Below are 17,987 nucleotides of genomic sequence, written 5' to 3'. Positions count from 1 at the left end.
TTTGGCCATTCCTTGGGTAAAAGTTTTTTTTCTTTAAAAGTCCTGGAACAGGGATCTGAAAGATAGCAGGGTGGAACTTACAAGGTTACCAGGTTCTGAAGATTTACAGTCCAGACATGATCAGTAAAGGTCCAGGCTTTTAAACTGCTAACTGTCCTGTTTTGAAATGTGCCTATACACTGAATACAGCTTCCCTGTATTTTCATAAAATCTGAGCTGAGCAGGCACATCCCTGCAAACACAGAGCTTGAGCCTGCTAAGGAACCAGCGATGCAGAAAAGGAACATTTTTTTCCTGTACTCTAAAAGAGCCATCCATCAGATCACTCAAGTATGGAGAAAGAATGCACAATGAACAAACTTGAATCTGCACAGTGAGCAGAGCTGTTTGTTACAAGCAACCCAGAGAACAAAGAAATAGGCTGGGAAAACAAGATAGGAAAGGGGAGGCTCGAGAGTAAGTTTTCAGTGCTAATTAGAGTCCTGATGATGGAAATTTAATGTTTGTCCACCTGACATTTTATATCTCATTGAAGATAAAAACCTATAAATGTTTTCTGCTTATCAACTGGTATGGATTGTCTCTATGATGTGGATTAAAGATTCCTAGTAAAGAGACACCTCAGGAACAGTAAATTTTTATCATATTAGTGCAAATAATTATACAATGGGAGGTAAAGAACAGTAAATATTTGATTTCTTGACTTTCTGCCTTCAAAATAATCTTCTATCATTTTTATGGTTTAGATGGGCAATTAAAATGTCTTCTTATCCCTAACAGGTTTAACAGATTTATACTGAGATGAAATTAGTTTATCAAGGTTTGACCATGCAAGGTTCAAAACACTATTATGCAATGGGAATGCATAGAACACAAATTACAGGATATGAACATTTTTATTGCTACTAAATAATTCTGACCCTTGCTAATGACAGTAGCACTGGACTTACAAGAAGAGTCAAGCCATACTTTAAAAGGATGAGAGGAAATAGCCTCGAGTTGTGCCAGGAGAGGTTTAGATTGGCTATTAAGAAAAATTTCTTCACGGAAAGGGTTGTCAGGGATTGGAACAGGCTGTCCAGGGAAGCGGTGGAGTCACCATCCCTAGAGGTGTTTAAATTATATGTAGATGCGGCACTTAAGGACATGGTTTAGTAGTGGACTTGGCAATGCAAGATTAGCAGTTGAATTTGACAACCTTGTAGGTCTTTTCCAATCTAAATGATTCTAGGATTCTGCAGCCCAAAAAAGTTACAAATTATTTAATAATAAAGCATTCTACAGTTACTCTCTACATAAAATTGCAGAGAGAAGTGTTAATCCCAAAAAGTTGTCCCTGCTTTTCCTGGAAAAGCTAGAAGATATTCATTAGTAGTGATGAACACTGGTAAGTTTTCATAAAAGCATGTCTGCAGATGACAGGGTGAAAACCCTGATCATGATTTGAAACATGAACATTAATATTTTCCATTGGTCTTTAAAGACAGAGGTAGAAAATTTAGCCCCATAAAATAATTTATGCGAAGAAATAAGTTTTTCAACCTTTTGAATGAAAAGACCAACTGGAAACATCACAAAAATCAATTTACAGCTGTTGGTTGCTATGAACCCATTAATCTGTCAATGAAGCATGAATCAAGCATGTTTTTCTGAAGACTGACAGAAAACTAGCCTTGGCAGACAAAAAGGACAATGTTTCTTTCCAATTTATTACTTAAACAGCAGTTAAGGATAATATTTAGAAAGAAGCTGTAACATACTCTGAAATTAAAAGGACAATTATTCAGTTCAGACATTCAGCTGTAGCTAGTAAGAAAAACACATATACTAGTTATATCATAGTCTTTCCAATGAATCACATTAGTAAGCAGCACAATCTGGTAATCTCTTGTAATATGCATACCTGCAATTTTTTAACCTTCTGAGAGATGGGAGCACTCTGGCCATTTCAGTTCCATGTTAAAAAGGTCAGCCCAAATCCTTGAGCCTAACCACTGACACAAGAGAACAACTAAGCACCTGTTAGTATCGCATGCAGAGACTCAGGATTAATGTCCACTGCAGGGAAGCTGTTTTGCCTATCAGGGGCATGACTGCAAGGAACGGTACATCGCTAGAGCCAGAACAGAATGTGTACTGCTACTAAAATGACACCAGTTTGTTTCTGCACCAGCACAGGACTGGTGCAGCACTTCCGATTGCCAGGATAGCGTAGCTTAACTACTGAATCATCCTTAATATAATCAGCACACTCAGTCTAGTTCTAACTTAATTGAACAAAGACAACAAAACTTATCTTTTACAGCACCTCTGCAGAATCAGAGTAGAATATCAACCAATAAATGTTGCTCTTAATCAGGACAAAAATGAATAGTAATAAACAGGCACTATATACACTCAACTGGGTATGTGGCAGTTCAGGGACTGGGCATGTCTAATGTGCTGGTAGCTTCTCACCTTCCTCTCATGTGAGAGATGTTCAGGGAAGAATAGAGAAAGAGTGCGTCTTTTCCCTTTCACTAGTAATGTGAAAATCCAATGCACTAACTAAAAGAGGATTTGAAAGGAAAAACTTGGTAGAAGAGCTTTTAAGAGAAAGTCGTTAAGCACTGAGTGCAGCTGCTGGGAACGGTATCAATATCAAGAGCTAGATTTCTTAGGTAACTGTCCAATTAGTCTTCAAGAACATCTAGTATTATGCAAAAATAAAGAGGTGACATTGCCCTCTAAAAATAAACACTATGAGTAAAATCTTTGCTCTGTTGTAGCTAAGCAGCCAAACTCACATTCATAACAGTGGTACCAGTATCTCACCACTGGCCTCAATGCCATAGTGAACATGAATACAGCATCTTGGCAGGAGTCCCTGTCCTAAAACCTCACTAACTGTCATCAAGAAAATTCTGTTCTGAAATATAGTTCTGACTATATGGACAATTTTGTGTGATTGCAAATTTAGTAACATTAGCAATATAACTGCATTTAAATATTAAAGAGTTAAAGAGGAAACAAATGAGATAAAAGGATACAGTTTCCTTTGTCACTAACAGCATTAAAGGGGCTGAGAAAAAGGGGCTGTGAAAGCTGTGCTTCTCTGACAGCACTTACAAAGTTGAGAATTCTCATTATATTACATTATTCTCTTGACAATGATACTGCTTTCAATGAAGTTATGAATCATCCTGTCACTTTCAGGTGAAGGTGGGAAAAAACCCAAACATTAGAACAATACTTTCCTTTAATTGCTCTTAGAGCTTTGAAGTAAGAACTGAGCACATAATAACCTCTTACCGACTTGGGGTTAGCCGAGAATCCAGGCTGCCAGACTTCATGGTAATAGTGTCAGTAAACAGCACATCCTTGGCTGGAGATGCTAGGGCTTCTGAGTGAGACAGTGAGGGATGCATTCTCTGCTGTTGTAAGCGTTTTAGTGTAGCGTAGCCAAAGGCATCTCGAGAACTTGTGTAGCTGAAGTTATAGTCAGCAAGACTTTTTATTGTAGCAAGAGAAGGAGCTTTAAGAGACTGGGCTCTTCGGGGAAGTGTATGAGAAGACCCTGGTGGTACCAGGGATACAGAGTTGGATTTTGAGAGAGGCAGGTGGTTAGGCTGTGGTGTTGAACAGTGACTTGGTTTAACTGTTTTTGTGCTTACCACAGTACTCAAACTTCCACAGTCAGTATCTGCATTTGTAGTGTCCACACCTACAGTCTCTCTTGAAGGGCTAGAGCTCATTGAGCTAATCCCACTTGTTGTGGTATCTGTATTAAAACTTAAGCTACGACTCTTGAAATGTGTTTGTGTAGTACCATCCCCTATTAGCCTTTCTCTGCTTGTGTTTTCCCGGTGAATTTCACTTCCAAGACCTTTTGGCAGCTTCAGATCATTTTCTCCAATACTTGGGGTACTATCAGTATCTTCCGTGTGCTTACTTCCAACAAAAGAAGTTTCTAATCGTAAAGTCTGGATTTTAGGAACTCTGAATACAGGGTTGATTTCTTCCCCAGGAGGAAAATCTATGCTACCAGAAGGTTCTGTTACTGTACGATTTCGCCTCAGGCCTGATTTACTGTCAGATGATGACAGCTTTCCTCCTTTTGGATCACTGCTACTTCTGTGTTTTTTATTAGGCAGAGTAAGAGAGTTTAGAATGCGATTTTTCACAAGTCTACTAGAAGAAAAAAAAGGAAAGGGACTACGGTCTTTGTCCTTTGAAGGTCCAGGTCTGTCATAGAATATTTGTTCTGTATCTTCAGTAATATCTAGGAAGAACGTACTAGTAGAAGTACTACCAAAACGGTCATCCTCCATGATGAACATACCTGAAATTATATGAGAGTTTGTCACTGAAAATGGACATTTCTTTAAAGTATATAAACTTGTTGCGAAAAAGCACACAATTCTATAGAAGCCAAAGTGGAAGACTAAACAATTTACTGTAAATTAAGTATCTTGAGGAGTACCTGAGCTAAAGGTCTCACTGCTTCAAAAGAAAAGCCAGACTATCTTATTTCAATGCAAATATCCAGCTACTAGGATCACAAGCAATGCGCTCCTTTAATATCTAAATATGGTATATTTCTGGATTTAAATTCGAAATATCCATAGCAAAATTAAAATCTATTAGATATTCAAAATATACAAGAATTCAAATATAGCAATATTCTCTGTGTGAGTATATATACACAGAATATATGTATTTATAGTCTAGAATACTCCTCTGAGGACAACCAAGTAAATGTATCTTTATACCTAAGCACAGAAATTTCTGCAGCGTATTGCAGCAAGTTGCCAGGACTTGACATAAGAATTAGTAACTTACCCTGATGTTAAAACTTCTGTTTCTACACCATATGCAAACCTAAGACACTGTTCTCTTCCCTCTCACTTGTCTATGTCTCTCTGAATGCATGTAAGTCTGTCCCATTGCTTGCACTCTCTTTACTTGCAATAGCACATTCATACCATTTGTCTGAACCTCATCCTCCCAAAAGGCTGGTAAGAACAGTTTGAGGTTTTTTTATGCTGTTGTTACTTACTTGAAGGAGCAGATTCACTTTCACTGTTATGCCTAGAACTGGTAGACTCAGAGTTCAAGCTAAGAGTGCTGGGCACAGAAGAAAGTTCATTGCAGAGCTGTTCCATATCATCAGGAACCACTGGCCAAGGCTGTCTACGACTGTGTCTCACTGCATCCCAGTTGTGATGCTTCAAAATGTCACATCCTTGTTTAGTTTTGGCTATTAGACCAAGCACGTAGACACAGGTTCTGTATTTAATGTACACATAGAAAAAAGAGCAACAATAATAGCATCTAATGTAACTAAACTTTTCTCTTTTGAAAGGAAACAGTTTCAAAACAATCCAGCAGAAACTTCACGAAATTGCCAAGTAGCTTTTTATTTTTTATTTTTTTCTATCAATGGAAGCTTAACAAATGCACTAAAATATCTGAGAACAATACACTATTCAGAAACAAAAACTAATTATTACCAGAGCCTGATTACATAAAGTAGAAAAGTACCTTTTTTTTTTTAAAAGACAATGTGATAGCCATATTAGGCAAAAGACCACCTATTTATGCTTTTAAAGATTAAGATATTGAATAAAAAAGATGGGATACCAATTCCAGCAATATAAGTAGGAAACAATTTGTTTTTTAAAAAAGGAGGAAAGTAGCATGTACTCCTTTTTTCATAGGTTTAATTTGCTTCTTTCAGACTTCCTATCTGATTCAGCAATTGTACAGGACTGAGATAGATACTCAGTCATCAATGATTTTTAATAAATGATTTCCAAGTGCAAAACTATATTAAGGTAAATTACGTAAGCCTATATGAAAACTTACGACAACTACCATCTGTAAATTTGATGTATAAATCAGATACACATACCCTCTAACAGAGAGAACCTCACAATGTTGAGCAAGTGCCATTATATCAGGAATTACATTCTCCTCTTGAAGCAAGTTAAGACCCCAATTAGATGATCCAATATTGCCCTGGAATAAAAATTCGTCAAGTGAGTTTTGATTTTGATGTCATCTGCAGCACCATTAGTGTAAAGCCTTTGGCATTTCTATTTGTTGGTAGTACTGTTTCAAGTCACCTTCTCAAAGCAATTAAAGATGTGAGTACTACTTTTGACATTTCCTAGTTGCACAAATCCAAAAAAGGGTAGCTGGCATGCTACATGTAATACCTAAAACTGCCCAGAGTTAACTACTATACATTCTTCACTTTACCCGTTCTCCTACAACTGGCAGTATGATCTTGGTTTACTCATTTTCCATTCCTCTTACACAAGCATTTTATTACATACCTACAATATCTTCCAGTAATAGTTACCTTGCACAAATGTTCCAAAATAAACTTGGGTAAAGGCAAGAAAGAAGCAGATTAACAGCTCAGGTGGCTAAGCAAATTTAGAAGTGTATCTTGGATAGGCGCAAACACTAGGTTTTTGCTGACCCCAAGTACCAGGGGTGTCACAACCACATGCATCAGTGACAGACAACTTTCTTCCCGAAACAATGAATTTTGGACCACTGCAGGAAATACATTAAAATCAGACCACTGCAACCTCTAACTACTGGTTCCATACTAATACTGCTGCTACATGTGGCAATCTTTTTTGAAGACAAGGTGACTACTAAAAACTTCAAAACAGAAAAGATGGAGTGAATGATTTTCAACTGGAAGTCCAGGGAGGGTGCAGAATGGCAACTTAGACAAATCACACACATTTTATGACAAAACCTCTCAACTATTTTATGGAATTCTGCTTAGTAATTTCAGAATCAAGAATCAAAACAGAACTCAAACAACTGCAAAAAGTTTTAAATCTATTACTAACCAAGGCCCAAAGGGCTGCTTTCAGCTGCTTAATTCCTTCCCACTTATCCAGCATTGGGGAACGAATAGTGTAACTTAGATCTGTAACAATACTCTGAAGGAGAAAAACAGAAGAAAAAAAAACAAAAACAAAAACCAAACTCAGTTGAAAATGAAAAGGAGACTTCAGTCAAACAAGTTCCTTTGCATTTTTAATACAAGGTAAAGTACAAATTTAAAGTATGCATTCTAAAATGAACAGTTGTAGTTCTGGAATAATACTAAGCATAAATTAATAGCAATGGTAATGCAAGTACAAAATGTTAATGTAACCACTGACAGCATCAAGCTAATTCAGATTTTAAAAGGATAACAAATTAATCAGCCTAACACACTGGAATATAAGCTTTCTCTTGAACTTTTCAACTCTCATTATATCATCTTGCATACACACATTAAAAGTGAATTCATTTAAGCAACTATGAACTGGCTTAGTGTTTGTTTTCTTAGCTTTTTATGATATTAGAAAGAAGACTTTATTCCCTTATCTCTACATTTTGTATGCATAAAAGGATAACACAGTTTTACTTGTCAATACACAGTTCAGTCACAGACAGAATGAAAAATTCTATTGCTGAGTTGCTTCTGGTGCTAATATTTTGCTAGCCATTTTGAGAATAATGTTATGAAATATTTCTCTGATACTTCATGGTCAGGATGGAATTTTACATGAGACATGATGGCAAAGACTGTCTTCACAACTTTTTTGTCCTTATGACTTAAAACTTGCATAACCAACTTATTTGCAATGACTGTTTAAGTGCCATCTCTTTTAAAACATTTCATTTGAGGGTCACAGTACTCTTCAAAATCTTTCAAATTGTAAATAGTTATTATCCTCACCTGAGACTCCAATAAATGGCAACCTGTTTTATGGTGCACCAATTGGCCATAAAGGTGAACCGGTAGGTAGACGTGTGGTCGCTGTAATCTGGCAGAAAGAGAAATCATATGCTTTCTCAGCAATTCTGACATTTTCTTTTAAAAGAATGTGTAATGCAATTATTTACTTTTGGTACTTTTCAGACGAAGAGGACTATTTTGGAGAAAAATAGAACAGAACAGAACAGAACTATTTCAGTTGGAAGGGGCCTACAATCACCATCTAGACCAGCAGCTCAGTCACTCCAGGGCTGATCAGAAGTTAAAGCATGTTATCAGTGGCCTTGTCCAAATGCCTCTTAAATACTGACCTGCTTGGGGCATCAACCATCTCTCCAGAAAGCCTGTTCCACTGTTTGACCACCTTCTTGGCAAATAAATGCTGCCTGACATCCAGTCTAAACCTCCCTGGTACAGTTTTCAACTATCCCCATATGTTCTGTCACTGGATAGCAGGAAAATGAGATCAGCAACCCTATCTCCACCTCCCTTCCTCAGGAAGCTATAGAGAGCAATGAGGTTAACCCTAAGGTTCTTTTCTCCAAAAGAGACAAGCCCAAAGTCCTCAGCATCTTCTCATAGGAGATTCCTTCCAGCCTTTCCACCAGTTCTGTTACTCTCCTCTGGATGCACTGAATGACCTTCACATCCTTCTTCAGCTGTGGGGCCTGGAGCTGCACACAGTCCTCAAACGGAGTCCACACCAATTCTCAATCCAGTGGGACAATCCCATCTCCTGACTGGCTGGTCATACCACGTTTGATGCACTGCAGGATGTGGTTTGTCCTCTTGGCTTCCAGGGCACATGCTGCTGATTGTGTTGAGCTGCTGTCGACCAGCATCCCCAGATCCCTTTCTGCAGGGCTGCTTTCCAGCCCCTCCTCTCCCAGCCTATACTTGTACCTGGTGTTACTCTGTCCCAGATGCAGTATCTGACAGTTGGACTTGTTAAATTTCATCCCATTAATGACTGCCCAGTGGTCCAATCTACCCAGATCTCTCTGCAAGGCTTCTTGTCCCTCAAGAAAGTCAACAGCACCTCCTAGTTTGGGATCATCAGCAAACCTGTTAATGGTGCATTCAATTCCTCCATCCGGATAATATCTAAAATGAACAGCGCTTGCTCTAAAATTGAGCCCTGTGGAACACCTCTGATGACCAGCCTCATTCAACCCTTTGAGCTCTGCCCTTCAGCCAGTTCTTCACTCAGCACACTGTGAACCTGCCCATACCACAGCTGGACAACTTGCCCAGATGTATGCTGTGAGGGACAGTACCAAAAGTCGTACTAAAATCCAGATATATCCACAACCTTCCCTTCATCCACTGCGCAGGTGACCTTATCACAGAAGGATATCAGATGAGTTATACAGGACTTTCCCTTTGTAAACCCATGCTGACTGTGCCTGATGATTGCATTACTCTTTAAATGCCTTTTAACAGTACCCAGTATAATCTTCTCCATAATTTTTCCAGGAACTGAGGTTACACTGACAGGTCTTTAACTTCCTGGGTCTTCTCTTAGGCCCTTTTTGTAGACTGGATTATGACTGGCTGGCTTCCAGTCAGCAGGGACATCCACAGACTCCCAAAATCTTTGGCAGATGATTTGAGGGATACTGCCATAACATCTGTTAGCTCCTTCAGTGCTCTGGAATGAATCTTGTCAGGCCCCCTGGATTTCTGAACATTCAGCTGATAGAGCTGGTCTCTTACAATTTCAGTGTCCACAAATGGAACGTCACTGTTCTCACACTTATGGTCCTCCAACTGAGGGGACTGGGCAGGCCAAGGTCTATCAGTATTATTAAAGACTGAGGTAAAAACACATTCAATGGCTCTGCTTCTTCTTCATCCTAATTATCACAAAACCACCTTCAACAAGTATTGGTCCAATATTTTCTTTATACCTCCACTTACTATTAATGTACTTACAGAAGCCCTTCTTGTTATCTCACACAACACCGGCCCAGTTTCAACTCTAACTGAGCTTTGGCCTTTCATGTCTTCTCCCTGCATATACAAACCACAGCTCTGTAATCTTCCTGTGAAGCCTGACCTTGCTTAGAGAGATCATACAACTCCCTTTTCCTCTTGAGCTCCATGAGGATTTTCCTGTTCAGCCAAGCTGGTGCTCTGTCCCACTTGTGTGACTTGCGGCACAGTGGAATTGCCTTCTCCTGTGCTTCTAAAAGGTGGTTCTTAAAGACTGACCAGCACTCATGGGCTCTTAAGCCCTTACAGGCAAATTCTCAGGGCACTCCACTAAATAGCTCCCCAAATAGCTTCCAGTTTGCTCTCCTGAAGTCCAGGGTAGCAACTCCGCTGTCCCTTCTTCTCATTACACGGAAAATTTGAAAAGTTAACCATTTCATAATCACTATGGCCAATCACCTACCATCACATCTCCCACAAGTCCTTCTCTATTGACAAACAGCAAGTCTAGGAATGCATGTTTCCTAGTTGGTTCAATGAGTACCCGTGACAAGAAGTTCTCCTATGACTCCAAGAATTTCCAAGACCTGCTCATCACAGCAATGTGATATTCCCAGCTGATGTCTGGGAAGTTGAAGTCTCCACAAAGGACAAAGGCAACTAATCCAGAGATTTCTCCTAATTGCTCATAGAACAACTCATCAGTGCTAACAGCCTTAGTAATCATTAGTAAACACCCACTAAAATATCTCCTTTGTTTCCCATCCCCCTAATCCTCAGCCAGAGGCTCCCGAATACATCATCATTAACTGTAAGTGCTGTAAAATCAAACCTCTCATGTAGTGTGAAAACTCCCCCTCGCCTGTTTTGCTTACCCCTCCTGAACAGCCTGGTGCCCTCCATCCCAGCACTCTAGTCTTGGGACTCATTTCACCAAGTCTAGCTAATACCAATGGTATCACAGCTCTGTGAGCAGTTCATGCTGTTTGTTTCTCATACTGTATGTGTGGGTGTACAAGCATTTCAGACATGCTCCTGAGCCCTCCATGCTCCCAGGAGCAATGTAAACATTCCCACTAGCATTGCCACCCTCAGCATGCCAACCCTTGGTCTACCTACTGCAATCCTGTTGGTATCGCCTTCCCTCATCGACTCTAGTCTAAAACTCTCTTGATCAGCCCGGCCTGTTTATGCCCAAACACACTTTTTCCCAAATTCACCTTTGGTTGCTCCGACGAACATAGTTGTCACCATCAACAGGTTTGCGGTATGTTGTAAGTGCTTCATTGAGTTGTTCTTCAATCAATTCAACATACTTTAAGTTATATTCCTAAAAGAAGACAGACAAATGTTGACAAAATACATTTAGTGGTTTACGTTTTTACAGTATGGCACTTTATAAGGAAGGAATTACTGAAGTGCCCATTAAGGGAGGTTCAATTTCTTTATGATCTGAAGGTGAGGCTCACCAAAATTACTGCACTTCATACATACAGTCAGTTTTCAGAGTTGACAATTGATACCATAAATGTTTCAGTGAATTTGTTAAAAAAGGAAAGAAGGCAATACTTCACATCTGATTTTAACCTGAATAATCAAACAGACCACTACACAGTTCAGTATTCCTAGAGAAGTGACAAGCTTATCAGTCAGTAAAAAAACTGCCAGCAGAAATGAGAACAAGCACTTATAATTAATTATGAAAACAAAATAATTTATGAACAGTTTTATTCTAGTAAAAACAATGACGCATTTTTCTTAAAGGTTTTGTGTTTCTATTTATTTCCTAACAGCATAAGCTAATTCTATCTTCATGAGCTATAGGTTTAACTTTAATTAGTAATGACCGGCAGTAACGTGTATCTTGAAAAAAATAGTACTCTTTTACACATTTCTCTAGATAAGATCTTATACAATAGCCTGTTTTAGGAAGTCACTACACTTCGCAAATACTTGCTGAAATATCAAAGTGATATAAAAGGTCAGGTAAATCAAAAGCATGCATTTACAGAGAAACTATGGAACTAAGTCCCTGTCAACCTTTTTCAACAAAATCTTAAGTCACTGCTGCAATAAATGAATTGGCATTAGCAACACACATATATGAACATGCAATATTTTTAAGAATCTTTGACCTTCTAATCCTGCACATTCATACCCTCCCCTTTGTAATATCAAGTACACTTTCATTTATGCCATTACCTTTTGCCACTTTTCCATTTGTTTTGTTACATAACCTCTTTCATTTAGATAAGAAAAACCCTTTGGGATGGACAGAAATCTGTAAAATAACATCAGACAGTCAGTACTTAAAACATATCACATAATTTGAATAAAAACACACACTTCTTTGTTTCCACAGTGTGAAGTCGAACAGCATATTTGACATTTACCTTAGGAGTAGAAGCAAACCCTTGTCTCCAAGATGAGAAAGAGCTGGTTTCATTTGGATAAGGGCATGAAGATTGGCCTAAAATAATTAAAGATGCATAAGGAATATATGAGTGCTATATAATTCTCAGAACTACAACAATTACAACAACCGGCCAGCAATGAAGCAGCAAGTTTTTAACAAAAGGAAGTATCAAACAGTACTAACCTCATCATAATATTATGCACTTTATGTACCTTGTCATTAAATATAGATTACTTCACAAAGACTACAATGTGCAAAATAGCTGAATTAATCTGAATATTTAAAAGTAGGCATAATCCAGAAGACTACATTTTCTTGTCATTAATACTGCAGTATTTTCAGCAAGGGGGTCTATAAGCTATTATGACATTCATCAATGACAATCAAGAAAGGAAACCATCAGTAGGTTCTTGCATACTTTAACTCTGCTACTGGGGTAAAGCGGTGGTGAACAGCTTACAGAGTAGCATACCAAAAGGATACTGACAACGGAAAGGATGCTCACCTTGTCTTCACATGCCTCATCTAGAATATCAAGTGCTTCGGAAGAAATAGTTTTATTTTTATCATGTAACTGGGTCACCAGTAACTCAATCCCCCAGTTGCTGAAGAACTCTACATTCGCTCTCAGTAAGACTCGTAAGTGTTTTGTTGCATACAACCTGCAGCTCTGCAAAAATAAGGAAATTTTTTTTAATAGAAGATGAAAAATAGCTAATCTACTGAATGATTTATCACTTTTAAAAAGACCTTTCAATTACTGCATTTTACAGCAAGTAGCTGTGATGTGCACCTCACAGATTAAAATCATGGTCTATCAGAGTTTTTTCTGTCTTATCAAATGGGAAATTTGAGTCTGAGATCACAAGTAATCTGGTCATTGCAAGTCTCCTTGAAAAATCTTTATCAATTAGTCATTCACTGTGATAGTATCACACACATTCATCAGGCTTAGCATGAAAAATACCTTATAAATCGCCAGTGAGATTGCATGTACTTTCACGTATGCAATGTTTTGAAAAAAAAAAAAAATTATTGCGCAAATATTAGAACCTCTAGGGAATTTATTTTAGCAAATTTTACATTGTTTCCCTGATACAAGTATCTGATCTTCAAAACTTCTCAGAAAACTTTCTAAATAGAAAAATGTTATTTTCTGTAATAAGACAGTTTCCTGACAGTTTACTCCATTAATTTCTCCCAGTGACAGCAGAATGAAGTAAGTACCTTGTCAGTTCCTGTACTGCTGTTCAAAACTTGCTGAATAAAGAGCATAAACTGGCTAACACCATTTTCTATTAGAAAAAATACAAAAGAGAAGCAAACAGGTTTAATCTGCAAGAATTTGCAGTATTCTGGAGTAGGCACAGAACAAACCTGTCAATGCATGCTTACTAGGAAAGGTGTTATTTACACTCAGACAAGCACAGCTGGAAAACAAAAAATTTTGTGCCCAAATCTTTCTTAAGGTCTTCAGTTCCTACACCTTTAAGGCTATAATAGCTATAAACAAGTAAATTTTCTATATGCTAAAATATAAATTATCTATGCTGGGATGCATGTGAACATCTGCACTCAAAGACACAAGTAAGTTGGTCCAGGTTGGACAGTACTACCTAGATTAACAATAGCTTCTGGATTTTTTTTTTTTCCTGCAGAAATACTTGGTAGGCAGGACTTAAAAGAAAATGAGCATCTGAGTAGTGAACATGCACAGTTCATTTCAAAAACCTTGTCTCATTATTTTAACTTCAAATACCAGGTGCACATTTCTATTCATTCAATCTACAGAAGCTTCTTTTTTAGAGGAGAGGCAGAAATGTCATGTGTTACATATATAAAGAAAGACTGTGGAACAGTGATTCATAACTCTGATCGAAGCTGCAAAACCATTTTGAAATGGCTTGCATCCCATTAGTGTATGCCTTGTACATGGAATACAGAACTAACAGAATATTTATTAAATACAAGAACCAGAGCTATTACGCCAAAATGATCACTTGATCTAGATGTTAAGCCTGTGGAATAACACAATTATATGAAACCAGAATTCAGTGTCAAGTATTTAAAGTGTTAAAATCTGCCTACAAAGAATTGTTGTTACTTCTATAACTACACTGAATGTGATACAGAGAACAAAAGGTAATAATCTTCACTTCCTGAAATACTTCCTGAACATGAATTCATCTATCCAGATAGCTAATACAGAATTAGAACCATTTTTATTTTCTGTTTGGAGAAGGAAAACATAAAAAGGAACTAATGACTGATGGGACAATTAAATGGCAAATAAAATTCACTGCAAATAAATTTGAAACAATGAGCTAAAGTGAAAAAATAATCCTAGCTTTACAAAGGTAAAAAGATCTTGGGGCTAATATTAGTTTCATGGAAGTATTAGAGAGAAGTTCAATGGCAAGCAAAACCACTGAAAGTAAATAGAACAAAATGCATCAGCATTGCCAGTAGGTAAATCCACTGGATACTGACACCTTGGACACTGACCACAGTTCTGGTTTTCCTATCATCATCAGAAAAACAAACAAACAAACAAACAAACAGTGGAAAAGGTGTGAAGAACAGCAGAGCAAGGTTTTAAGAAATTGCAGGTATGGAAAAGGGACTTTACAACAAGGATTAAATAGCTGAACAGACTAAGACGTTTGAACCTCAAATCTGGGGCTGCAAAACCACTGCATGCATTTCCAATAGACCTAAAGTCTTCAAGTGGGCCCACAACTTTGTGCAGCAAGATCACCCACATGCATTTCCCAGATCAGAGGAGGAAAGCCCAGCTTTGCTCTTCCAGGTGAAACAAAATCCTGGAATGTTTTTACTTCTGATAAGAACTGATATGAAAACCACTGTAGAAGACAGCTGAGGAAACAGACATTCCCCTCTTTCCCTCATGCATGAACCACACAAAAAACACAGGCAAACTCCTGTATTAAATCTGTCAGAGGATTTTCACTTTTACTGTTAACAGGCTTTGAGACCCCTAGAAGTGAATAAGCAAGTCAGAGGTCACTGTGCTCATTTAATTACATACAGCTCAGCATGCCTACCAGAAGAGGTAGGAAAAGTTTACCCCTTACACACCTAGGAAGGTAAAATTTTAGGTCATGAACTGCAACACTTGAGAACACACTGGCTACTCTCTCATGTTCCTACTATGAACTGGCAGAAAGGCAGCTGAGGGAGTATTAATTTCCTTTAGCATGAGTGACCAAAGCACATCTGGAAGCAGGTTAAGATGTGCTTCTCCTTCACTGATCTGCAAGGATATTACTCTGCAAATGTTTTCATTGTATACAGTCACCCCAAAATGCTACCCTCACCTTCTAATGCTAAGCTGGCTACAGAAATTAGTTTTCCTTCTTCAGAGACACTCATTAGAGAATGGTTTAACAAACCTGCTTCACAACTCTGGCTAGCTTTAAAAGGTGTACAGGGCTATAACATCAGTTAAATCAAAAAAAGTATCTTCAGCTTTTGAAATAAACAGATAAGGTATTTCATTAATTAACGTTGAAGGGAATTAAAATTTCTGAAGGGAAGAAGCCTTACTGGAGATGGTCTGTCTTTCTTACAAAACACAGCTTTTCAGGAATTATGTCCAGTTCCATACATTCTTATTGCCTTTAAACTGAATGTAGAAGCCAGAGGTAGCATCAATCACAATCATCAAAAATCACAATTTGTCTTCTAGATTATGAATTAACACAAACCCTTCCAGAGCCTTGCTATACATGCTCCACTCATTCTACAAGGTCCTCATCAGAAGTCCTTGAAAAGGGAAGATGGAAAGGCTTATAAATGCCTTATTTGAATTTAAGTTCCAGTTTAACTTGTCCAAGGTGACAAAACGTCACTTCTGGTAATATTTAAAAATATATTTTCCTTACGGGACAGAGCAGTGAGTGGTGTAAACTGTGCCAAGCGTCAATTTTTTCCTATCATCCTTGCTAAATACAAAGGAGTAAATTTTCTTCTGCTGCTGACAATGCTCCTGTTTCAGAATTCCAGACTGTAAAACCCAGGAAATGGGAGACTGCTTCTCCTAACATCTCAACATAGGCATTTCCAAATTACTCATGAGTCAATGGAATGGCCCATGCAAATACCTATCAATTCAGTATTTCCACATTTCTCAGGTATCTTATTTTCTTGGAATTGACAACTATTTCCACATCACATGAGTATTTTAATTTCTGGAAGAGATCTGTGGTTTTTGCCAATTGTAGTTGTTAATACCAAAATAATCAAAAGGTTTTATCCTTTGGATTAGCTTTTTACACTTTGATCTTCTATTTCGAGCATAAACACCAAAACCACTGAAGACAGGCATTTTGTCTAAGAGATTATATTTGCAATATTGTGTACACCAAGCACTGACAAAGGTTTCTTCAACAGGTCAATGTTTCGACTTTTTACCAATCAGTACTCAGAGAAATTTTCTCTTCTGAATTCCGTCAGTTCTGTTTTCACCATAAGAACTATGCAGTTGGCCACACAGTAAAATGGGAAATTAACTTAAGGAAGTAAATAAATTTTATCCAAGTATGAAATCAACTGTGGATGATGCAAATGCAGACCCATTTCTGCTGGCCACGACAGTCCACTCTATTTGTGATTTTCCTCTTTTAGATGAAATAAACAAATATTTACCCATGAATTCCAAGAATTCCAAGCAGGTCAACTAATTCAGGAAACACTACACCCTGAAGTAGTTTTATCCATCTCTCAGTGTTCAATATATTTCACAAAGGCAGTCAGGTTCTATGCAAGAGGTTCATAAAGTCAGATTTCCTTTTTTTAGAATCCTGACAGTAAGAGATACATTTGCATTTGTGCTGAACAAACAAGATCTATTTTTTTCCATATTTCTTAAACGTGTGGGGTTTTTGTCTTGTTTTGTTTGAAGAAAATATTGAAAGGATTCTCATGGTATTGCAGCATACACAAATCAGGGTACAGTCTCACCCAGTGCAATTCTGAACTCTAAGTAGCAGAACTTAAGTCACAACACATCTCAGCTATGAACGTGCCTGGAGATTTGCTATACCTGAATGCACACCTAACTCTGACATGAAGGAACATTGACCTACATTGTGCACATATGAGAGAGGTTACACTTTTACTTATAGAGTATGTCAGTGCTCTGCAGTTGAGGAGATACGTCCTAATAATTTATACTCTTTCACATTTTAGGAGACTGCCAGAAACGGACAGTTACTTATTCTCTGCTGTTTCCCTAGACAATGTTGCTAGATCATCACTGTGAGACTGGAAAACGGAAGCATAAGCTTAGGTTACTAACATAGGCTGAAACCTTAAAAGATCATTGATCTGAGAAGGTATCTGGCAAGAAAGATCTCTAATTTTAAAACTAGGTTTTTAGGTTCGAGCTCCAAAATCTGCATTCTTAAGTTTCTGAGCCTGTAGAATGTCTCAGCTTTCTCCAAGGAGTTCTACTTCAACATCTGTCCAGGTATGGCATTAAATAGTCAAGGTAATGGCAGTGATCAGATCATGATCTCTGATAGTTTTCACAATCCCAAACAGACCAGAATTGAAATGGATAAAATTGAGAGCTCTACAAGCTTTCTTAATACCTAAGGTGCCAAAGAGTGACGTCTATCCTCTTCATGTCCAAAGTACAAGACATATTTACTATCCGTTGTTCATTAAGGTGAATTAGATAATAGGTATTGTATTTTTAGTTATTATCACTAAGAGTAGCAGTAACTCTCAACTGCTTTGTGTGCGCTTGGGACACTACGTTCAGACAGTATCGGCATCGCACTTGAAGCTAGTCTGCTTACAGCTAGTGGCACATGTATCAGTGTTGAATACATTCTG

At 37.9% G+C, this 17,987-nt stretch overlaps 1 protein-coding gene across 2 annotated transcripts in view; it reads right to left on the bottom strand.

The window, feature by feature from the left end:
• Positions 1-17,987, bottom strand: part of RICTOR (RPTOR independent companion of MTOR complex 2) — an 85,947-nt gene that overhangs the window by 11,765 nt on the left and 56,195 nt on the right. For both annotated transcript variants that reach the window (XM_065860422.2, XM_071802616.1), the window contains exons 23-31: positions 12,631-12,795; positions 12,103-12,179; positions 11,912-11,990; positions 10,930-11,039; positions 7,736-7,823; positions 6,855-6,947; positions 5,894-6,000; positions 5,039-5,268; positions 3,292-4,321 (exon numbers count right to left, since the gene is read on the bottom strand). In XM_065860422.2, the coding sequence (XP_065716494.1) occupies positions 3,292-4,321; positions 5,039-5,268; positions 5,894-6,000; positions 6,855-6,947; positions 7,736-7,823; positions 10,930-11,039; positions 11,912-11,990; positions 12,103-12,179; positions 12,631-12,795 (1,979 nt within the window). The remainder of the gene's footprint in view (positions 1-3,291; positions 4,322-5,038; positions 5,269-5,893; positions 6,001-6,854; positions 6,948-7,735; positions 7,824-10,929; positions 11,040-11,911; positions 11,991-12,102; positions 12,180-12,630; positions 12,796-17,987) is intronic.

Source organism: Patagioenas fasciata, chromosome Z (assembly GCF_037038585.1).
Source record: "Patagioenas fasciata isolate bPatFas1 chromosome Z, bPatFas1.hap1, whole genome shotgun sequence".
NCBI lineage: Eukaryota > Metazoa > Chordata > Aves > Columbiformes > Columbidae > Patagioenas > Patagioenas fasciata.
Note: the sequence above shows the minus strand (reverse complement) of the source record. Positions and strands in the feature narration are given on the sequence as shown.